The 23,226-nt window shown below is 45.1% G+C and overlaps 1 protein-coding gene across 1 annotated transcript; it reads left to right on the forward strand.

Annotated features, from left to right (window-relative positions):
* The first annotated feature begins 20,795 nt into the window (after positions 1-20,795).
* On the forward strand, positions 20,796-21,617 carry LOC146834668 (uncharacterized protein F54H12.2-like). The gene has a single exon (XM_085599939.1). It carries the CDS (start codon positions 20,796-20,798, stop codon positions 21,615-21,617), a length of 822 nt encoding a protein of 273 aa, XP_085456065.1.
* The last annotated feature ends 1,609 nt before the right edge of the window (positions 21,618-23,226 follow it).

Below are 23,226 nucleotides of genomic sequence, written 5' to 3' on the forward strand. Positions count from 1 at the left end.
AACAATTACAATGCGTGTGACAAATATATCTCCATTGAATAATCAGCTTTCACATACAAACGCACATACACAGACACACGCATGCACATAAAGACATATACTAACACATATGTACACATATATGAACAGATATATTTTGAACTGCGCGCTGCGGCGGGAACGAGCCAAAGACACTGCTGGCGGTCTAGCGCTCATATGAACATGGTTGGGTCTCTTGGCGGCACACTTTTCCACTCAAACTCCCACTCAGGCCTGCTGGATGCTGTGTCTAGAGGCAACTGGAAACAACAATAAGAACAATAGGAATAATCTTAGACAGCGCCTCATATTGCATTTTGTGTAAATAACATGTTCATCGATACCCAGTGTATTGGTACTCGCCTTCACCGGCTCTGGAAGGACATTTTGCCTCTGACTTTTTGTTTTTAGCTCGGGGAGTACGGGGCGATCTCAGCACTGGAGGAGGCTGAGCCAGCCTTGCCCTGGAGGGCTGAGTGGTCTTGGCTAGGTAGAGGGTGCCGAGTGCCCTTCTGATCCGGAGTGGCGGGTGGTCGTGGCTCGAGCTCGACCTCGACTCTGGCGGGATGGCCGATTGTGACGTCGGCTTGGGAGGGGTGCGCGATAGGGAGGAATGGGCGACCGAGGCTAGGGCGCATGGCGCTGTGTGACCTCCGCTCAAGAAGTCAGTCATCTTGGCTGGGGCAGGGATAATGAGTGACCTTTGCTCTGCATAGGTGAGGGCAGACAGAGGGATACTGAATGACTTGCTCTGGGGTGTGCTGAGTGATAAAGGGCTGGGGAGGAGGTGTACTGAGCTACCCTAGCTCTAAATGAGTGAGTGCCGTTGTCTGGGACATGGGGTACAGAGTGAATTAGAGGTGAGTGCTCTTGGCTGGGATGGCTTGGCTGAGTGACCCTTACTCTGAGGGGTAAGAGATCTTAGCTGGGGCAGAGGTGCACTGAGTGACCTTAGCTTTAAATGTGTGAGTGCCGTACGCTGGGACTAGGGGTACTGAGTATCGAAGGGGTGAGTGCTCTTGGCTGGGGCAGAGGGTACCGTGGGGGGAGAGTTCTCTTGGCTGGGCATGGGTACTGAGTGGAGGAGTGCATTGTTTTGGCTGGAGAAGATGGTACTGAGTGGCGCAGGGTGAGTTCTCTCGACTGGGGAAGGTGACTGAGTGGCCGTTGCTCTGAAGGGATGAGTGCCCTTGGATGCTGCAAACGATGCCGAGTGGTCTCGGCGCGGGAGGCGGCGCTCTCTGCAGCCCGCACCACGCGGTGCCGGCCCCGCCCCCGCCGCTGTCTCTTGTTGAATGTCAGGGTAATGGGAAGTGCCAGTGACAAGCCGGCGTATTACTCCTGATTAAGTGCCGTGTTCAACCTAATTAGCAGAGTAATTATAAGGTGCTAATGAATGATTCAAAGTTCTCCGAGTTCTATTTTACTTGGAATTACCATTTTAAGACCCCATGAATCTGTGGCAAACCTGCCCCACTCGCAGACATGTCACCCGGCTGGAGAAATATGTCAGTTCATATGTTGGCACTTAGGGGCTCCCAGCTTATAATTGGTTACTTTTAATATATCTGCGAGAGAACCGTATGGCGAATGACATGGAAACGGCATTTAAAAACAAACACACACAAAAAACACATCAACTTCTGGAAGCATGGAAGCGTCTGCTGCAAAGCACTGATTTCTCAAGGAGTAATGCTGCACCCTCCTGCATGCGGCGCACAGAGGGACGAAGGGGACGCCGGCTGGTCCAGGGGCACAACGTGCTGCATGGGGGTAGGGTGGTGTCACTGGTGATGCCCACTGCAAAGGAGGATCAGGTAGGCACCCTGCTGTGTGAGTGGGGTCGGGAGCAGATTTCTGCAAGAGAGGGCCCGGAGTGCAGTGTGCCTCCCGCGAGGACTGGAGTACACTGTCCAGCATGTGAGGGCTTGGAGTGCAGCGTCCCGCATGGGAGGGGCTGGGTGCAGCATGTTGCATGAGAGGGCCCAGAGTGCTGTCTGCTGCATGCGAGGGGCTTGAGTGCAGTGTGCTGTATGAGAGGGCCCGGAGTGCAGTCTGCTGCATGCGAGTGCAGTGTGCTGTATGAGAGGGCCCGGAGTGCGGTGTGCTGCATGAGAGTGGCTAGGTGCAGCATGTTGCATGAGAGGGCCTGGAGTGCAGTCTGCTGCATGCGAGGGGCTTGAGTGCAGTGTGCCGTATCAGAGGACCTGGGGTGCAGTGTGCTGCATGAGAGAGGCTAGGTGCTGCATGTTGCATGAGAGGACCCCGACTGCAGTCTGCTGCATGAAAGGGGTTGGAATACAGTATGCTGTATGAGATGGATTGGAGTGCAGTGTGCTGCACACAAGGGGCAGTGTGCTGTATGAGAGGGCATGGGATGCATCGTGCTATATGAGAGGGCCCAGAGCGCAGTCTGCTGTACGACAGGGTCTGAAGTGCTGCAGGAGAGGGCCCTAAGTGCAATGTATTACATGAGAGAGGCTGGGTGGAGCATGCTGCATGAGAGGTCCCAAAGTGCAGCATGCTGCATAAGAGTGACTAGGTGCAGTGTGCTGCATGAGGGCGCCAGGGTGCAGTGTGCTGTATGAGAGGGCCCCGAGTGAAATGTGCTGTATAAGAGGGGCTGGGTGCAGCATGCTACATAAGAGGACCCAGAGAGCAGCGTGCTGCATGAGAGTGCCCAGTGTACAGCGTGCTACTTAAGAGGGCCAAGTGCAGTGTGCTGCATGAGAGGCCCTGGAGTGCAGTGTGCTGAATGAGAAGGCTCAGAGTGCAGCGTGCTGCGTGTGAGGGCCTGGAGTGCAGCGTGTTCTATGGAGGGCACGGCGTGCAGTGCGCTGCATGAGAGGGCCCAGTGAGTAGCGTGCTGCATGAGAGGGCCCAGAGTTCAAATTGCTGCGTGTGAGGGCCCAGAGTGCAGTGTGCTGCATGAGAGGTTCTGGGGACGCAGCATGGTGGATGAGAGGGGCTAGGCAGTAGGTTTTCCCCTGACCCTCATGCAGCAGGTTGCATCCATTCTTTTGCAGCCAGCTGCAGCTGTCACAACCTCTTGAATGTTAAGGGAGTGCTGGTGAGTGGTCAAGTTGCACTAACCTTCCTTGGATAATATGCCAAACTAGATCCCACTGTCTAAAATGTTTATCTTTATATAGAACGTGTGTATGTGTAAATATGTGTATGGGCTTATATACTAACATAGGCTTTGCATGTATCCATACGGATGGTGTATATATTCACTTATGCATGCATAGACATAAAGATATAAACACACTTATTAAACATGTGTATACACATGTACATATATATGTATAGCTCTCTCCAATTTATATCCACGCATGTATAGAATGTGTTTTTATATGTAAAACAGAACTCCTTATCCATGGCTCCACCTCCTCTGTGTGGGACAACACCTAGTGGCCCCTTGTCCTCCGGACCCCCCCCCCACCCCGACAGACCACGCATAAAACCTCAGCATCATACTTGGCTCATCGCCCATGATGAACCACCAGATCAACGCTGTATCCCTGGCCTGCTTCAATACCCTCTGCATACTCTGAAAAATGTTCAGATGGCTCCCGCCCGAATCTAGAAAAACGGTCACACACGCCCTAATCAGTAGCAGACTGGACTACGGCAATGCCCTCTATGCCGGAATCAACAAGGAACTACTTCGCAAACTCCAGACTGTCCAGACCGCTGCAGCCAGACTGATCCTAGAAATCCCCGTCACAACCACATCACTCCACACCTCTGCGATCTCCACTGGCTCCCCATCGAAAGAAGGATAACCTTCAAGCTCCTCACTTCCGCTTACAAGGCCCTCCACAACATCGCACCCAAGCGACTCCTCCATTCAGCTGACCTCTATCTGGCCACCGTCCCACCCATCTACAAGACCAGAATAGGAGGAAAGTCCTTCTCCTACCTCATAGCCAAGGTTTGGAACGACTGCCCCCTGCACCTCTAGCAAGTCCCTACACTGCTTCAGTTCAGGAAAGACCTCAAGACCCTCTTCAGATGACCCCAGTACTCAACGGAGCCACCACCCCCCAGCACCTTCAGACCCTCTCTGGTGAGTAGCTGAGCTTCACCAACCCCGATTGATTGATTGACATATACATTCTAAAGCAGTCATGCTCATGTGTATCTGTTTCTGTGTGTATAAGTAAGAAAACACATGCAGAGATAAATATATTTACGTAGAATGCACACACGCATACATATCGATTTAATTATCTATGCACGAAGATAGTCTTGTGGTTGTATACACAAACCCACACATACATTCATGGGCTTAACCTCACTTTAACACATGTTCATGTATTTTTGTGTGTAAAACATAAATAATGCACATACACACAAGTACAATTCATGCATAGCAATTGTATAAACATAACCATGCACGTAAACATGGGCAGATATTGTGTGATTGAATGTTCACACAAACAAATCTATATGTATTGGTGAAGACTGTCTCAAATGCACACAAATTCACACATATTTTCATTCACATGTGAGTGTGCGTGCACATAAAATTCATAATACAAAAGTCCTCACACAAGTTATGCAAAGACATATAGTGCATATAGGTTAATTTATCGCTGCTATAATCATGATGTGAATATATGTACACTATATAGAAGTAGGTATATCAAGTATGATTTATGTTTACACACAGGTATAAATGCAAATGCACACTTATTTATAAGTCTGTAAAACACATCTATTGAACATATACTTTTCACGTCACTGAATATATCACAAGCACTCAGATGGTGAGTTATAAGTTGTATGTGTATACTGTGTGTTTTTGTGTGTATGGGTGTGTAATATACAACTACATATATTTACATTAAACTACATACGCATAGCACACACGGATACTGGAGCAGGGATGCCCCAGGCTGGAGGGTAATAGTGTACATATTTGGTTAATGATTGAAGATGCCCTCTTCCGGAGGGGGCACTGGACGAGGAATGGCGTGGGCTGGAGGGTCCCTGGTCCAAGCATGGCGTGGGCTGAAGGGGGCCCTGGTCCAGGCCTGGCAGGGGTGGAGGGGCCACTAGACCAGGCATGGTGTGGGCTGAAGGTGGCCCTGGTGCAGGCATGGCGTGGGCTGAGGGGGCACCTGAAATGTAATGGTGTGGGCTGAGGCGGCACTAGACCAGGCATGGCGAGGGATGGAGGTGGCCCTGGTCCAGGCATGGCATGGTCCGAGGGAGCACTAAACAATGGAGTGGGGATGCCCCAGGCTAAAAGGGAATAGGGTTACATATTTGTTTGATAAAGGGAGATGTCCTCTTCTGGATGGTGCAGTGTATCAGTGATATCTCCAGCCACAAGGGGCACTGGCGCAGGGTTGGTGTGGGCTGGAAGGGGCACTGGATCAGGGTTGGCGTGGGCTGGGTGGGGCACAGGTCCAGGGTTGCAGTGGGCTGCAGGGGGCAATGGAGCAGGGATGGCATGGGCCGGAGGGGGCATTGGAGCAGGGTTGGCGTGGGCCGGAGGGGGCAAGGGAGCAGGGATGGCGTGAGCTGGGTGGGGCAAGGTCCAGGGTTGGGGTGGGCTTGAGGGGGCATTGGAGCAGGGATGGTATGGGCCGGAGGGGGCGCTGGAGCAGGGTTGGCGTGGGCCGCAGGGGGCACTGGAGCAGGGTTGGCGTGGGCCAGAGAGGGCACCGGAGCAGGGATGGCGTGGGCTGAAGGGGGCCCTGGTCCAGGCCTGGCAGGGGTGGAGGGGCCACTAGACCAGGCATGGTGTGGGCTGGAGGTGGCCCTGGTGCAGGCATGGCGTGGGCTGAGGGGGCATTATACATGGGATTGTGTGGGCTGAGGCGGCACTAGACCAGGTATGGCGTGGGATGGAGGTGGCCCTGGTGCAGGCATGGCGTGGGCTGAGGGGGCACGAGAAATGGGATGGTGTGGGCTGAGGCGGCACTAGACCAGGCATGGCGTGGGATGGAGGTGGCCCTGGTCCAGGCATGGCATGGGCCGAGGGAGCACTAAACAATGGAGTGGGGATGCCCCAGGCTAAAAGGGAAAAGGGTTGCATATTTGTTTGATAAAGGGAGATGTCCTCTTCTGGATGGTGCAGTGTATCAGTGATATCTCCAGCCACAAGGGGCACTGGCGCAGGGTTGGTGTGGGCTGGAGGGGGCACTGGAGCAGGGTTGGCGTGGGATGGAGGGGGCACTGGACCAGGGATGGCGTGGGCCGGGGGGGGCAATGGAGCAGGGATGGCGTGGGCCGGAGGGGGCACTGGAGCAGAGTTGGCGTGGGTCGGAGTGGGCACTGGAGCAGGGTTGGTGTGGGTCGGAGGGGGCCCTGGAGCAGGATTGGCGTGGGATGGAGGGGGCAATGGAGCAGGGATGGCATGGACTGGGTGGGGCACAGGTCCAGGGTTGCGGTGGGCTTGAGGGGGCAATGGATCAGGGATGGCGTGGGCCGGAGTGGGCACTGGAGCAGAATTGGCGTGGGCCGGAGGGGGCACTGGAGCAGAGTTGGCGTGGGTCGCAGGGGGCACTGGAGCAGAGTTGGTGTGGGTCGCAGGGGGCACTGGAGCAGAGTTGGTGTGGGTCGCAGGGGGCACTGGAGCAGGGATGGCCTTGGCCGGAGGGGGCAGTGGAGCAGGAATGGCGTGGGCCGGAGGGGGCACTGGAGCAGGGTTGGCGAGGGCCGGAGGGGGCAGTGGACCAGGGTTGGCGTAGGCCGGAGGGGGCACTGGAGCGAAGTTCGGAGTTTTCAAGATGTGATTCAACTGAGCAGAGAGGATGATTGCCGATTCGCCCCACACACTGGTAACTCCGAAAGCTCCGATTCGAATTCGGGTTCTATATGGTTATGGGCCGTAAGACATACGCAGAACATTACAACCCTAATGTGGTATCTGGTGCCGCTGTAAATAATTGTTTCAAGGCATTGTTTATTTCTCTTTGTTTTGCGTTTTTTTCTTTGTGTTTTTTTAGCTTGTATTGAACTAGGCATTTCGAAGGGTGAAAATGATGCCACGAATTGAGTCTGCGCTGCAAGCATTACTATGTCTTTTCGCGTTTCCTGAATCTTTGCGACCCCTCCGCCTCAGCACATGCTTCGAGGTTGGTTTTGGGAAGGTGGACGTTCAGTTGGCCGAAGAAACCTGCGCGTTCTGCCGAGCCGCGCGCGCTGTGGTAAAGTGACATCAGCACGGGCGGGAGCACTGCGAGCGCAGAGCAGCGCAGAGCAGCGCCTTGCTGTCGTTTGCTAGGCACATAACAATATAGGTGTGATTATATTAGACGAGCTCGTAAGATATACGAGGCACACCCCTCGGGATTGCTGATATGAAGGGCTCACTCTTGCGTACGCATTCCGAACCCCATATTAGATTAAACTTGGCACCCCACGCACCCGTTATTTGCGCCACATTGTGACACAGGGCACATGGCAGAGAAGAACGGCGTCAGGATCTGTCCCCGCCCCTCGTCACATTACCTTGATATCTGGGGGATTAAGTAGTCCCTCAGAATAAGGGGTTTGCGCGCGTTATGCCACAGTAGTGACCTTCCTATGCCCATAAAACATTAGAAGTTGTACTACGCATGCTCACTGCTGCTTTCATGCCTAGTGGCAAACTCCGGCATGAGTAATACCCGCAGTTGCACCCGAGGGCAGTCTAATATCACAATTATTTCATGCTCAGCGAAGGAAGGGGGTCAGCCTGATGTATTATGCTCATGCCGGTATACCAAGTATGCGTGTGTAGATCTGATGAATTACCTACCGATCCAGGTGCTTTCATTTATTAAATACGGCTTTTTGCCGCAGTTGTTTTGAAACGAAAAGGGGGGTTTCATTAAACGGTATAGTTTGTTGTCATTATTTAATACCTAGAAACCCAGAAAACAAAGACTTACTGGTCTGGGAGGAGGCGATCAGACCGAAGTATGAAAAGCCTGGGCTTCTCGTCTATAGTTATTTCAATTATGGGGTTGAAAACCCCTGCTGTTTTTTTTATTAGTAACAGTAAACTCATGAAACTATATATATATATATATATATATATATATATATATATATATATATATATATATATATACACACACATATACAAACATGGTGTAATATGGTATTTATCCATTTACAATTATTGAGTATTGGGAGATGACACAAGAGAAGGGCAAAGCCCTTGGTGGGTCGTGATGGTAGTAAACCTCATGTTATACTCTTCCCATCTGGGCATGTGGCTTATTCGAAGGCACTGCTGCGTGTGTATTTGTTTAAAAAAAAGGTATTTTACCAAAGCTAGAATGCCAGGGGTTACATCTGAGCCGAAGAGTAAAGCACATTGAAGGGGCCTCGTCAATTTTAGGAGAGTTGTTTCTTTTGTATAGTACATGGGATATGCAATCTGTGAGGCAGCAAACAGTGTCTTTTTCATGCCAAGGTCACTCCACTGGGATAATAATCTGAAATATGAACCATGCACTGTAGTAATACATGTTTGGCTCTGTGTTTGTTTGTACAACTGCTTTAATTAACATGTCATTAGACAACATTTATTTTCACTGGTAGGAAAATGATATACATAGTATATCTGCACATGCACACATATGCTATGTATCACCACCTGTGAGGATGGGGAAGAGCCAAGGCGCACAAGAAGGGAAGCCTTGAGTGGGCCAGGAAGAGCCACCGTCTCAATAATAGAACTAAAGAGCATACGACGCTCTGCACTTCTTCATACATAGTTCATGCGTGGCAACGTTTTAATGTGTATTTGTTTTAAAGACGTTTTTTAACCAAATCCAAGATGCAAGTGGTTGCATTTGCGCATTAACGCACAATGAAGTTCCCTCTACTGTGATAAGGAACAGAAATACGACCTTTGTACTATAGTAATAAATATGCACATATGTGTTTATTAGTGCATTTAATCTAACTCACGTGTCATTGGTCCACCTTTAGTTGCATTGCCATGGCATATCTGTCTGTCTGTCCGTGTATATTTTATATGTAAATACCATGCCAGTCAGAATAAAACGTTACTGACAAGAATCAAGCACATCTAATACGGGTCTATTTACACCGTTCCCAGCTTTTGTACAACACCATAGAGGTCCGATCCATTGTATTCCCCTCCTACAGCCGAACTGCCTCGAGAACCCCCTGCTCACTGCCGAACAGATTACTGATTGCAAGAATGTTACAGACGGAAAACACCAGATCGTAGATTGTATCTCACCGAGGGCATTTACCATCTTTTGCTAATTTAATTTGTAAATATCTGTTCCAAAAAAAACCCAGCATGACAGAAACGACATGTGCGGATCTTACACCGCGAGAAGCACACGACATAAACCTACGTAACATTATTTCAAACCACACGTGGACTTTAGACGTGATATTTTTGTCTAACTTAATTTGCGAACGTTTTTGAGAAAATACAGCCATCGACTTTAAAGTAGTCATTTTCTGTAGCTTTAAGAAAAGGGGTTCATTTCGCCTTTGAGAAAAGGCTGAGCATGGATATAGAAAATGACACGGGCTGCGACTGCCAGCGCCCTCCGTCCCCGGGGCATACGGTCCCTTCCGCGTTTCCCGGAAGCAAACCTTCACTGGGTTTTGAGCGATAAAAACACCGTTGCAAATACTTCTTCCTAGACGTTATCTCCTTTTGGCCGTGCCAAGTAGAACAGCACATCTGTATTTCTGTCAACCTGTGAACTTCAAATTTCAGTCAAGCTTTGCAAAGTGCTGCGTTGCTCAGCCAACCTAAAGCATAGATTGTTTAATTCACTTGTGGTTTTTGGTAGAGAGAATCTTGTATTTTTTTATTTTTTTTTTAATTCGGGCGCTACGTCCAATATTGTCTCTGGCGCAGCTTCTGACGCCTTGGAAAGAGAACAGATGACGTCTCCGCCCTTGAATGTCTCGGAGACTTCTGGGAGGCAATATCTTCTTCCACCAGACGGCGGCAGCAACGTCCTCGTCGACAGGTCTTGTAGGCAACGCGCCAGTCCTTTTTAAACGCCTTTCCCGTGTCCCCTTTTGTGGTTTTGGGCTGTAGTAGTTTAAACACAGTCCGGATGCACAGCAGATTGGCCTCGACATCTCTTTTAATTGTAGACTCTTCAGCCACAAACAGATATAGTAACTGCAAGTATTAGGGGAACGTATGATGAATAAGGTAATGTAAGTGCACGAACAAATATGTGAAACGTGTTTTACGTCACCCTATGTACAGCGCGCATAAAACGGATGCTGAACCCTGCGGATTCAAGTAGATATCTCCAGCAGGACGTGGGGCAATGCTAATGAAGGTGTTGAGTACCACGCCTGGCTGGCACAAAACGTGCATTTAAAATTTTTGCTGCCAGAACAACACCTATCAGTCATTTAATATTTTATTATATTCTGGTATTTTCTATTCTGATTAAAGTATATTAGCCTAAATGGACCTTAGAACTTAAGTAATTTCGAAATATCACGATTGATTCCGTAAAATAGCATTTTGCCAATGTGTAATATCGAAAGATTATTTTTATTATTGAAAGTTTTTAAAACCGATGGTCAATTTAGGAAAAGTTGCTAAAGGTTATTCTTGAGTTTGAGATACACATGCATTATTGACAAAAAAACTTGCTTGGTGTCGCCCTTAACATTTTTATGCAATTAAGTCCTAAGAAATATTTTATTTGTTTTTGACAAAAACATTCTTTTTTTCCTATTCTTATTGGTTTGTGAGGAAGAAATATTACGCTTTTGGTAGCCTTCCAAATGTTTTTCAGTTTCATCAACTGACACGTGGTTTGCCCCACTCTGCACAGGCTTTTTTAAGGCTGTATTTACACTTTCATTGAGATTACTGTAGCTTTAATATAGCCTTATAGCCCGCCGTAGAGGGCTATACTGGCTATTAAAGGCCTGCTCCAGTATTAAAGGCCCGAGCCGAAGGCAAGGGACTTTAACAAGGGAGCGGGATTTTAATAGCTGGTATAGCCCAGCTACGAAGGGCTATAAGGCTATTAGAACATTCTGTCACAAGAGGGCAGAATGTTCCAACAAATAAAACAAAGGCCTTTCGTAGTTAAAGGGGTTTATATTTCCTCGGGCTCCAAGAGGCCTTTGAAAACAACATTGGAATGTTGCTTTGCGGGCCTTTACCAGCCCGTAAAAGCATGAAGCACTCCATTGTCTTCAATGGAGCTGTCAAAATTCCAATGTTCTAATATAGCCTTATAGCCCGCCGTAGCGGGCTATACCGGCTATTAAAGGCCCGCTGCAGCGTTAAAGGCCCGAGCCGAAGGCGAGGGACTTTTACAAAAGCAGCGGGACTTTAATAGCGGTATAGCCCTGCTACGAAGGGCTATAAGGCTATTAGAACATTCTGCCACTAGAGGGCAGAATGTTCTAATAAATCAAACAAAGGCTTCTCGAAGCTCGAGGGGATTTAAATCCCCTCGAGCTTCGAGAGGCTTTTGTAAAACATTGGAATGTTGCTCTGTGGGCCTTTACCGGCCCGTAGAAGCATGGAGCACTCCATTGTCTACAATGGAGTGCTCCACATTCCAATGTTCTAATACAAATTCATACGTGTTTACTACATACATGTGTGTGTTCCCACACTATTTGTGACACAGCAAATAGTGGCATTGCAATTTCTGTATACAAAAACAGATATGGGTAACAAGTGAGGAAATGTGTTTTGTTGTATAAAAAGCAGCAGCACTGTAGTAAATGTAAAGAAAATGGCATCAAACACAAAGGTGATGTTGATAACCTAAAAGGAAAAGGGTTCACAGTGCCTCAGCTGTAAGTTTGTTTGGAAAGGAAAGTGTGTACCTCCCTATTGTCTGGTCGAAGGCAACGTGGCCTGGTTTCTATGTGTTAGTGAAATTAGGCTTCAAATGCCTGAGGTTTGATTTTTGTGAGTCTGATGTCAGCATATTTATTTATCTATAGGTTTGACGCTATGGGTGAAGTCAGCTGGTTCTGTGTGGCACTGCGTCCTTACGTACAGGATGGTGACCACTTTGCATGGTCTATTTTAAAGTATAGATTATGTGGAAAAGTGTCTGACTTGTACAGGAACAATGGAAAGCTTCACTTATGTCTAATTTAGTGGTTACATGTGGCTTGAGTTCAGAGTTGAAAATCTAATAATAATGGCCTGCTAGGATGGGAATGCCCATGTAATGGTAAACAAGTGTGTACCCCTGATCTGAATGTCTGACTGCATACAAAACAAGTAGTGAGTTTTTACTTGGTACTAGTTCCACAAAAATCTAGTAAAGGGAAGAGGCCTAAGTCTGTCCATGGTAATGTCCAATCCAGAACCTGTGCTTTGACCTGGAGAGGAATACCATGCCTGCCCTCACAGTGCGCACAGGACTACTGTTGATGTCCGGAGAGTAGTAAGGAGGGATACCTTCCACATCATGCAAAACATGATAGTTGTCCCACCCCAGAAGCTATAGGGACTACCTGGGGAGGCGGTCACATTACCGTGTTGGTTCATGTGTGTTGGGACATCACTCAGGTCATATGCTAGTCATGTGCTCACTGTTCAACCAGGTGGTTAGGGCTATGTGACAGCCCTCAACGAACCAACCAGAGCCCCTGGAGATCAGGTGGCCATGATGTGATGTACAGGAGTATGCCCCATTTGTTTTTAATGCTTAGAATACATATAAGGAGCCCCTAAGCAGCCACTGCCAAACCCAAGAGCCTCCCTCCAGAAAGAGATTGCTCGGTCATTATGAAGAGATGCTGCCACCTCATCAAAAATACGCTCTCTAATGGTGGTTTGAACTCTATCGATAGATAATATCGTAGCCCGACACCAGCGGCAATGGAGCAGAACACTCAGCAGAGAGACCCTAAATAGGGTGGTGACCACGTCACCTGATTTGACAAGGAGCTCTGCCGGCAGTTAAAAACGCTCAGCCTCAAAGATTTGCAGCAACTGATTTCCCCTATTAAGGGCTCCAGCAGCGAAGTCTCGAGTAACAAAGCAAATGCTGGAAACAATTTCAGCGACATGAAAGATGGTGAAGAATCTATTACAGCTCCTAACTCACTGGTCTATGAGGATATGGGGTTTCTGGAGGAATCGGCTCCAGATGCTTTCTTCGTGCATCAGCTGTGTGCAAACTCCAATGCCGGTTATGCCTCGATGGACCTCAGCGACTCTCACAATTTCTGAGCTGCCGCCGAGTCCCATGAAAATGACCAGGTAATAAAAATTGCTATAGACACTTATTTGTCCCATGTATACGGCTATATTATATTTTTAACTAATAGTCTGTCTTTCTTTCTTTTTTGAACCGTAGAAAGCATCAGGAGAAAGAGCCGTGGTAGAGGGGCCATTGCCAAAGGTTAATGCTGTAAATTTTGAATGCTTATGCTGTTCAAAACAGACTGAAAGTTCCATAATCCAAAACAAAGAGCCGCGTAAAAAATGTGCTTGTGCCTATAATAATGCCGATTTTGAAAAGGAAGCTCCTGGCAAACCCAATGACACCATATGACCTGTTAATGGTTTTGCTGCGAATGTTGTGAGCGCATGTGTCAAACGTGACTATTATACATATTATAAACTCTGCTACGGCCATAAAATAAATGATCTGCAACAGGAGGCACACAAGTGTCTATACAACTCGTACACTTCAAGAACAATCCATCATATATGTATCTTGTGAGATTCAAACAAAGTATATAAACTGTTAAGGTTGGTGTATGGTTAGTCTGAGGAAAAGAAAAATGTCCACATGTATATGATTAAGGTCTTATTAGAAAGTTGTACCTCAGCACTCCTAATATGTATCTCTTCATTTGTATCTATTTTCAATACATCATTATTGCATACAAAATAGGCAGCTCAAATCACAGGAGAAACTATTTTGCACTTAAGTAGACTTGAATATAATGGTTCACACACATTTTCATATATAATTGCATACGTTGTAAATGATTCTACATTAATTATGAATGTTTGAACATGAGGGAACAGTATGTGAAGACAAAAAAAACATCCGACATGTGTTTCGTTACATCCGTAACTTTTTCAAGGCTGTAAATAATAACAGTTGCATATTGTATGTCAGTCCAAGTCTACATTTTGTTCATTACCATTTCCATAAAAGTGGGTATCATATTTGAAGATGGAAAAGAAGGCCCAAAGTATAAAAAAATACCAAAAAAGATACCAATTTGGTGCAAAAAAGTGGTATAAAAAAAGTTTAGTAATTCCAACGAGCGTTTGAAGAGAGAGAAGTGGCATATATAAGCATGCAGAGCAGAGAAAAAGAGAGACCATTAGGTGATGTTACATATTAAAATAGTGATCTCACCAAGCGTATTGTACTCAAAATAACATGACTATGGAAAGTGTGTGTTTTAGGTCATGCTTAGTCTTATCAAAGAGAAGAGAGAAGGCGACCCAACCTTAAACGAGGTAGATATGTAGGTCATTCAAAAGTTGATGAATGATGGAAAACTCGAGGATATGTGTGCGCCCTTCGCCGTATTGGATGGTGAAAAGTTTGAAAGTCCTAGGAAACAAACAGCTATAATCAAGTCTACTAAAAACACAATTCAATTTATGTGAAAAAGGGGGAAATAGTAGTACCAATAAATACCTAAAAAATGCCCAGATTAAGGCTTGATGTCTGCTGAGGATTCTCTAACATGACGGACCGGTCCCAAGAAATGATGTTTGACTAATAGTGAAGAAGGAGGTTTCCTTCCTAGAGGTATACAGAGCTATAAAAGATGTCCCATAAACATCAGAAAGTAAGTCACTATTTCAAGGTAACTATATCTGTTGGTTGTATCCTTAAGTATGATAATTATAATTTGAAGAACAGAGTCTTTTAGTGACTTTCATAGATATTGCTATGTGTTTCGGTCAGCAATAAGAAAAGGCCAGGAAGTGGGTTTATCCTATTAGTAAATAGATGTCCCTGTGGATACAAGGTAATTGAATTCAAACACTTAATCCATAAATACAAGTCTAAATATGCCACTAATATGTGCATTATGAGACTCACGTCCTATACTTGTGGTGAATCCCGTGTCACAGTTGGTTTCTTTGGTATAGCTAAGTAACTTACCTGCCTTTTTAGGGCTATGATATGCCCCTCTAAAGGAAAATAGAAGGAGACACATTATCATGGTTAGTGGCTGGGCAGAAACGTGATAACTGCAGTACACTGATTAGGTGGATTCTGATGGTGCAGTCTTAAAATACATTAGTCAATATTTGGTTTAAAAAATAAATGACAGAGAACTGATCCTAAGTACAAAAAATACATCTATCCTAACATGAGGATTATGTACACATGATGCTAATTGGCATAAAGACACACCATATTAGCAATGACTTACTCTACATTCCCAGTTTGCCATCGATATATTCAGGGCTGTGTCATGCCCCTGTGACAAAAGAACAGGATAATTTTGAAGTCTCTAACAGTCCGTGCATATCCGAGCATGAATATAAATGCAAGTCTAAAAAATGTGTAGACTCTTCCCTTCCCCGTGTAAGTAAAGTACTGACCTGACACAGTCCTTTGGCGCGTCAATTTCGTAACCTCTCCTGGTCCGGGTAAGGAGCCGAGTGTGCGTAGCAGAGTGCGGTTAAATACCCATAGTGCCGCGTTATTTCGACCGGAAGTAGAATCCTCAATCAGTAATAGTAATTGAGCATCGAGAAGAGAGCCCGAAACTCCTAACGTAAACGTGGCGGACATTTTGTACTGGGTCACAGATCCGATACTAGTGTCAAGCATATAGACGTTATATTTGGCAGGGTAACACAAAAAGTAGGGCATTCGATGATTTATCTGAGAGAAATGCTCACAATGTTACATGTTCACTAAAATTAGAAAACAAGATTGGTGTGATTGCTACCGTGGGCTAGGCGAAATGATTTAAGTCTTAACTCCCCTAGCCCATAAAGACGGCAGCCATTGTTAAAGAGATTGCAGTACCCAGAGTTCGTATTAGAGAGCCAGAATGATAACAGAAACCCAGAATGATAACAGAGACTCAGAATAGATCAGAAGTGCAGAAATAATCATATACAGATGTTGAACATCAGTCTATTGGTAGTTTGTGATAGGAAAAAAAAAGTATAACATAATATAATCGAGTAAAAGTACAATAGGGCAATTAAAGAGTCAACCTATTTATATGCAATTTGGCAACTGACCTCTTTTGGTAAACATTACAATATACAATGTATGTTGACAGACCTAATATGATCGACTGAAAGTAAAATAGGGCAATTGAGGGATCAATCTATTTATATGCAAATTGGCAATTCACCTCTTTTGGTTAACATTATAATAAACAATGTATATTGATAGATAGGCTGAAGACATTCACCTCATAGTCAGGAGTATCATTCTGCTAAAAAATCATGTAACTCCCTGTCTATGTTCAGGCCCTTCTCTACAGCTCTTAATTTAGAATCCACTGTGTTTCTGCCCTTCCGAGAGATAATGTTCTATCCCCACCTCTGGGGTCACACCTTACATGCATTCTGCCATAATATCTAATGTTAGTCATCATCATAGAGGGGTGTTCAGTGTTAAAATGAACTGCTAGAGGGTATTCAGTGCTGTTATTTCGAATTGCCCTCATGTGCTCCTGAATTCTCTCTTTCAGGGGTCAAATTGTGGTGCCAATGTATATGAGTCCACATTGGCATCTAATGCAGTACACGACAAAGTTGGTGTTGCAATTGATGAATAGCTGTATGTGATGTGTGGCAGCCATATTGTTTTGGAATTCTGTCAACTTATTGCATGCCAAAGAGCAGACATTGCATTTGGTACATTTGTAAATGCCTTCTGGCTTTTCGGGTAGCCAAGTTGCACTAGTTGTTTTCGGCGGTAAGTAGCTAGAGCATAGAATTTCTCTCAAGGTTTTGCCTCTTCTGTGTACTACTTTGGGTTTGGTAGGAATGTGTCTCTCAAGTGACCTGTCCAACGTTAGTAGGTGCCAGTGTTTATGAAAGATTTTATAGATCACATGACTAAGGTCTTGTTGATCACACTCAAAGAGATCCGATGGTCAAATGAGCAAAGTTCAAAACTCCGTTGTATGCATGGTTTGTGTATGTATTTTGTTAGAAGGACGGCAGAAAAGGCTATAGAAGGATGTATGTGCGATATTTATTTTTAAAATAGACGAGTGGGCTCTTAAGCCCCACGAAAACTGTTAAACAAATGATGAGTCCACAGGTATTGGGTTATTATTATATTAATTAACATTACATACTTACTCATGTTTGGGTCAAGCATCAACATGTTGGTGCACAAGATGCTTCTGAGTTACGTCTAGGATACCTATGTATTGCCAGATTGGCATATGTGTTCCTTAAAGAAAGAATAGCTGAATTACAACCTGTAACTCTGCGCTATCTGAAGCTTGGTGAGACACCCATGGCAATGCAGTGTGACAGTCCTACGTGCATAGCCAACTAGTGTGTGAATGTGTGGCTACTTACATTGGATGAATACTGGAGCGCATCCAAAAGCCATATGAGGGAGTTGATACTATCATTGACGACCAGCTTACATATTCCCTTGGAGCTTCTGACTGAAGATTATTTCTGAAAAACAGGTTGTTTATTGTATGACTGAGAATTGTACGATCTTTTGAATGACATCAGTATCCTGAGTGTACAAAGTTATAGGAGGGTTGAGCAGGAAGTCCCGTCTAGAACCGTTGACTTTAAAGCTGTACAAATATCAAAAGTTGTGACACTGAGGTAAATGATCTGCCAGGCCCCTAGTAATGTACGTAACATGTGTCATATTATGCATACGTAGTGAAAAGTCAGCAAACTGTCCATCAACAATGACAAGACGTGTACCACGAAACATAAAAGTATACCCTGTTTATGTGTTGCTAACATTCTTTTTTAATAAAATGCCCTTACACAAAACAATCATCTTTCATTTCATGGGATGCAGGGGCTGATAACATGTCAGGGGATGGGTTAAGGAAGCTTTGTTCTATATGAGCAGGGTCGGAAGCTTCAAAAGCACAAAGCTCTGTTTAGAATGGCTCTAGTTGAAAATGAGCCGGTAAAAAGAGTGAAGGTGGAGACCTGGTTATCTGGGAAAGAGGCGTACTCACTCCACAAGCCAGCCAGGAGGCATTTTAAGAGAAGACAACCATCGTTAATGCACAGCTAGATTATCAATGGCAGGCGGACATAATCAGTCTTCAAGATATAGCCAAGCATAATAACAGAGCTTGATATATATTAACAGTAATAGATGTATTGTCCAAGTATGCCTTTGCAGAAGCGCTTAGTGATAACAGTGGTACTTGTGTCGCCACAGCCTTTAAAGCCATCTTCAGGAAAGTGCAAACCCCTCAAAAACTGAAAACAGACGCGAGAAAATAATTTTTAAACAATCTGTTCAAGAAATATTAAAACAGAAGGCTGTTCATCATATTGTATTGTATACGGAGGTAAATACTGCTGTTATAAAGCATTTTAACAGAAATCTAAGATGTGGAGATATTTCACAGCCTACAACACCTACTGATAAGTGGATGCTATACAGGTATTTATAGATCTTATAGTGCCAGTTATCACAGAACAATCAAAACATCTCCCGTTGAGGTAACAACTAATAATTCCTTAGTGGTGTGGAAGCAGTTCGCTGCCAAGGTAAAGAAGCCTCTTTTAAAAGAAGGTAATCATGTAAGGGTTTCAAAGTTGAAGGGGGTCTTGTCGAAGGGCTACCAGCAGACTTTTAATGAAGGTATATATATTTACAGGTTAGAGGACTACGATGGCGAAATGGTGTTGGTGTCTTTTACAACAAAGAGTTACAAAAGGTACTGGATGGCACACAGAGGGTGTATGGGTTTTAAAAGAATCTGAAACCGAATGTTAATGGGGCTAACAGACAGGCCTTTGTCAAATGGAGGGGGTGACCCAAGAAATTTAGCAGTTGGGTGCTGGCCAACTCCATTCAGAATGTGTGGGTAGAGGGGGCTCTCTGAAGGCTACAATATGGAGACAACATCATTTTATATGACCTTGCCATCTATCGCCTTGAAGGAGATGTTCCCCTGACAATCAAATTTCTAATTATACTGTGAAACTGGCTAAACCTGTGGATCTAAATGGGGATTGGGAGGTAACCCTATCCGAAATCCAGTACGCAAGAACATGGAATATATTTACAATGCTTGAGGCGGAATTTACTATAAAGCTTGATCAGGGCCCATTGAGCACCCAGGTTGGCTTTCCTCACAGCTATTACCCCAGCATCGCAGCTGTTGTTGAGGCCATCAACAAATCCATAGCAAGCATCGAAACGTATTCGAATATTCAGCTAGTATTAGATAATGTTAGAAGGAAGGTGTTTCTTAAAGCTCCAAATCGTGATATAGAGTTTAGCTGTATAGGTAAATTAAGAAGAGTTTTGGTAACCGTAATACGTATCAAGGTAGAGTCAGATCCTACGTGCCCTGATATTAATGGAGGGTTTATACACTCTGTGTGTATAGTGACATTGTAGAGCAGCAGAGGATCGGGGATAGTTATTCACCATTGGTAAGATGGGGCAAGGTGAAGGGGGAAAATAACACCGTGATTAATATTCTGTATATCAAACATGACTACGTAGCAATTTCTAAAAAGCATTTTGACACTATGTGGGTCATGATATTCAGTGATCAATCTGATCTGATGTCCTTTAAATATGGAAAAGTTACTGTTGAGCTTCATTTAAGACCGTGATGTGACAGCGAATATTAATAAGAAGTCATCATGGTGATCATGAAAACATACAATGACCCCGCTCTGTATAGGTGGAGAGGTGTGGCTCACTGGTTAGAGGTGGCAGATCCGTAAGCAGAGAATCGGCCAGGGACCAGGGTTCAATTCCCGACGCGGCAGGGTCGTGGACCAGGGTCAAAACGGACTCGATAATTCTCGCCTCGGTACCTACTCTAACCAGGAACACACTAGGCAACTCTGGGCATTAAGCTTGCCTCATCTCTACAACGGCCCCCCACAGACGCCAGGGATGCCTGGTTTCACCTTGGAGATACCCAGAAAGGGACCATCTCACAGGGATAGCCAGGACGGGTTCCCCAGCGGTCTATAGCGCCGGGACACTTCCGAGTAGCTGTGCGCTGTATAAAATGAAAATAACATAACATAACATAGGCACTATTACATATACCAGGCTGGATATGGTGAGCCACCATTCTTTCAAGGGGCCCCTGTTATCTAAGGGGAGGGACTTGGAGGTTTTCTTTGTAGTTTGTTTAGAAGAGGTATGCTTTCTTGAGAAGAGGCTATGAAATTGCAAAACCCCACATTAAAGCGGCGGCCTTGAACATTACCCAGGATGTGGTAGGATCTGTGACTTGTGCTTTCGCCGAATGCGTGAACTAACAACCTCAAAAAGGAGCGGGATGAAAGTGAAGGTCTTCAAGACATAGGGATTGGGCAACTCCCTATAAAAAAAAGGAGGCGCTCTTCAAAACGTGCTCACATAAGAGAATCTGTAAGGGGGAAGAGAGCCCAGAGGAACAAGAGAACACCTGCTAGCATAAATATTTTTTTTAATGCAACAACCTGAAACATGGCCTTTGTACATTGAGCATCAGGAGAATGCACCAAATCAGAGTTAGACTTGTTTTCTTTAAGGCCCACTCAGGCCAGTATTGAAAACCGTCTTTTCATGGAATCATCGCCTCTAGCCACTTTGAGGCCGTTGGCGCCATTTGAGTTATTTGTGTCAAGGCTCACGGATATGTATTTGGATCTCAACAATACTCTGCTGCACCATGTTTGTAAAATCATTGATGGTACCAACATACCGGCACCCTCTAAAGTGGTGATGATCACTTACCCCATTGTGACCATGGTCAATCAGGTGGACATCACCCTCGGTGACCGACTCATCCCTCAAAGTGATAACATGTATGTCTACAGAGCCTACATCGAGAGTATTCTAAATTACAGCCGCAATGCCCTGCACACACAACATTCAGCAGGGTTCTTCTACAAGGATACTTATGCACATTTTGAAGACAAGGAGCTGGACAGTGACAAACAAGGTTTTGTAAAAAGAGCAAGCTTTGCCCTCGGCAGTAGACAGTTTGACCTGCGTGGGCGTATACATTCAGAACTTTTCTTCCAAGATAAACTGCTCAACGGTATCAATCTTAAGATAAAACTTAACTGCAACAATGTCTCATTCTGTCTCATCAGCGGGAATGCGGAACAATATAAACTGGTCATACTGTCCGTTTGTTTTTTTGGTAAAGACAGTGAAGTGTCCCCAAATGTCAGACTGGCTCACACCGAAACCTTACATCTATTGAACACCAAGTACGCTGTTGAAGAAGTAGATCTGAAGATGTTCAGGATCCCAGTTGGTACCAGATTAACCCAGCAGCAATATTTATTTTTGGGGCAACTACTAAAACTTATTATCATAGGTTTTGTCAACAACGTGGCTTTTATCAGGCTGTATACCTCAAACCCTTTCAATTTCAAACACTACAACACCAACTATGTGGTGTTGTTCCACAAGGGGGCTGTGATTCATAAAAAAAGCATGCACACCTAGCTTTGGAGATGCAAATTTTATCAGGGAATATCTGGGCTTGGTTTTGATAACCTGTAATCACCTGCATGACTCAGGAGACATTGTGTAAAGAGAAGGATATGGGACGGGCTACACTTTCGATCTGACCCCTGACATGGAAGATGGCGACCTCTAGAGATTGATCAAAAATGGAAATCTAAAAGCAGAAATACTTTTTAGTCACTCCTTGGCTACGAATGAGAACATGGTTGTATTCTCGATATTCAACAATGCCATCCAGATCAACCACGCCCAACAGATTTTGTTTGACCATCTTTAAAATATTACAAAATGGACACTGTTCAGATTCTGGATTTCTTAAGCCATCATAAATATGCTAAGAAATACCTTTTAGGTGCTTTTCCAAGTGATGCTATACCTGTTGAAATAGGGTCTGAAAGACCCAGCATGCTCGTCTTTAACACAGATTCACACTACATGGAAAGAACTCACCGGGAGGCCCTGTTTTTAGATAAAGACAAGGTTACAGTGTTTGACAGTGCAGTGGCGTTTCCCTAGCAAAGACGTTTAAAGGCATGGGCAAAGTGGGCTCTGGCCCAGGGCCCCAGCCTTTCATTGGGCCCCCTTATATAGCCAGCTACATTCTGCATATTGTCTTGCCCTGATGATCTTGAATAATTCTTAAACAGATTGTTTTAAATATCATTTCCCTTTAATTTATTTTTAATGTGGAAGATGTCTGAGAGTCTATTACAGACATTCTGCAGAGACATGTTGTGTTTAATTTTCATGCAACATCCATAACAATGTTTTTTTAGATGACAATAGGACCTCACATTTGAGAAATGGGAGGGAGCCGCATAGATTATTGCAGTAATATTAGTGAATTGCTGCTATTTTACAATATTTGAAACGCACGTCACTATCCATGACTGATGTAAACACATTTAGAATTTGGATAATTGAGCCTATGCACTATCAGTGACCTGGCCAAAGAGGCCGTGAAAGAGCTGAAATTGAATAATAAATTCAAACCTGTTCTGAACAAGGGCTACCAAAATAGGTTTGGCCCAGGGCCCTGAAAATCCTTAAGATTTCCCCAGCATAGTATCTACACAAAACCTATATTCAAGTATGTAAAAGAAAGCTACTGCAAGGGTGGAGTACAACAAAATACAGGTGCATGATTCTCCCGCCCTCACATACGGAGAGCGTTGTATATCATTTATTTAAAAAATGTCTGAGGGTATGATGTTTAGAATTTCTTTAAATCTGTATTCGAATGACCTAATTAGCAATGACACTATTTTTATGAAATATGTGAATGAAAACTCCAGGGGGTCCATTAGGATGTAGGGCGGGCGGAAAAAATACCTTTTTCCGCCCGCCAGCAGCGGACATCACGCCCGCCATATTAGTATGGTCAAACATAGGATAATTTCCGACCGCTGAGGTGCGACGCGCACCGCCATCAAAGTGCGCCTGCCACCGCGGCGGTGGGAGCCAATGGAGACCCTCTGCCATGCGGAATGACGTCCGCCCCACTCCACAAATTAGGATGACTCAAGCAAGCAGACGCACCGCAGCGGAGACACCGCCCAACCAGAGACGGCGGAAAACTCAACAGCGG

This window comes from Triturus cristatus, chromosome 4_2, assembly GCF_964204655.1.
Source record: "Triturus cristatus chromosome 4_2, aTriCri1.1, whole genome shotgun sequence".
In the NCBI taxonomy this organism is placed as follows: Eukaryota; Metazoa; Chordata; class Amphibia; order Caudata; family Salamandridae; genus Triturus; species Triturus cristatus.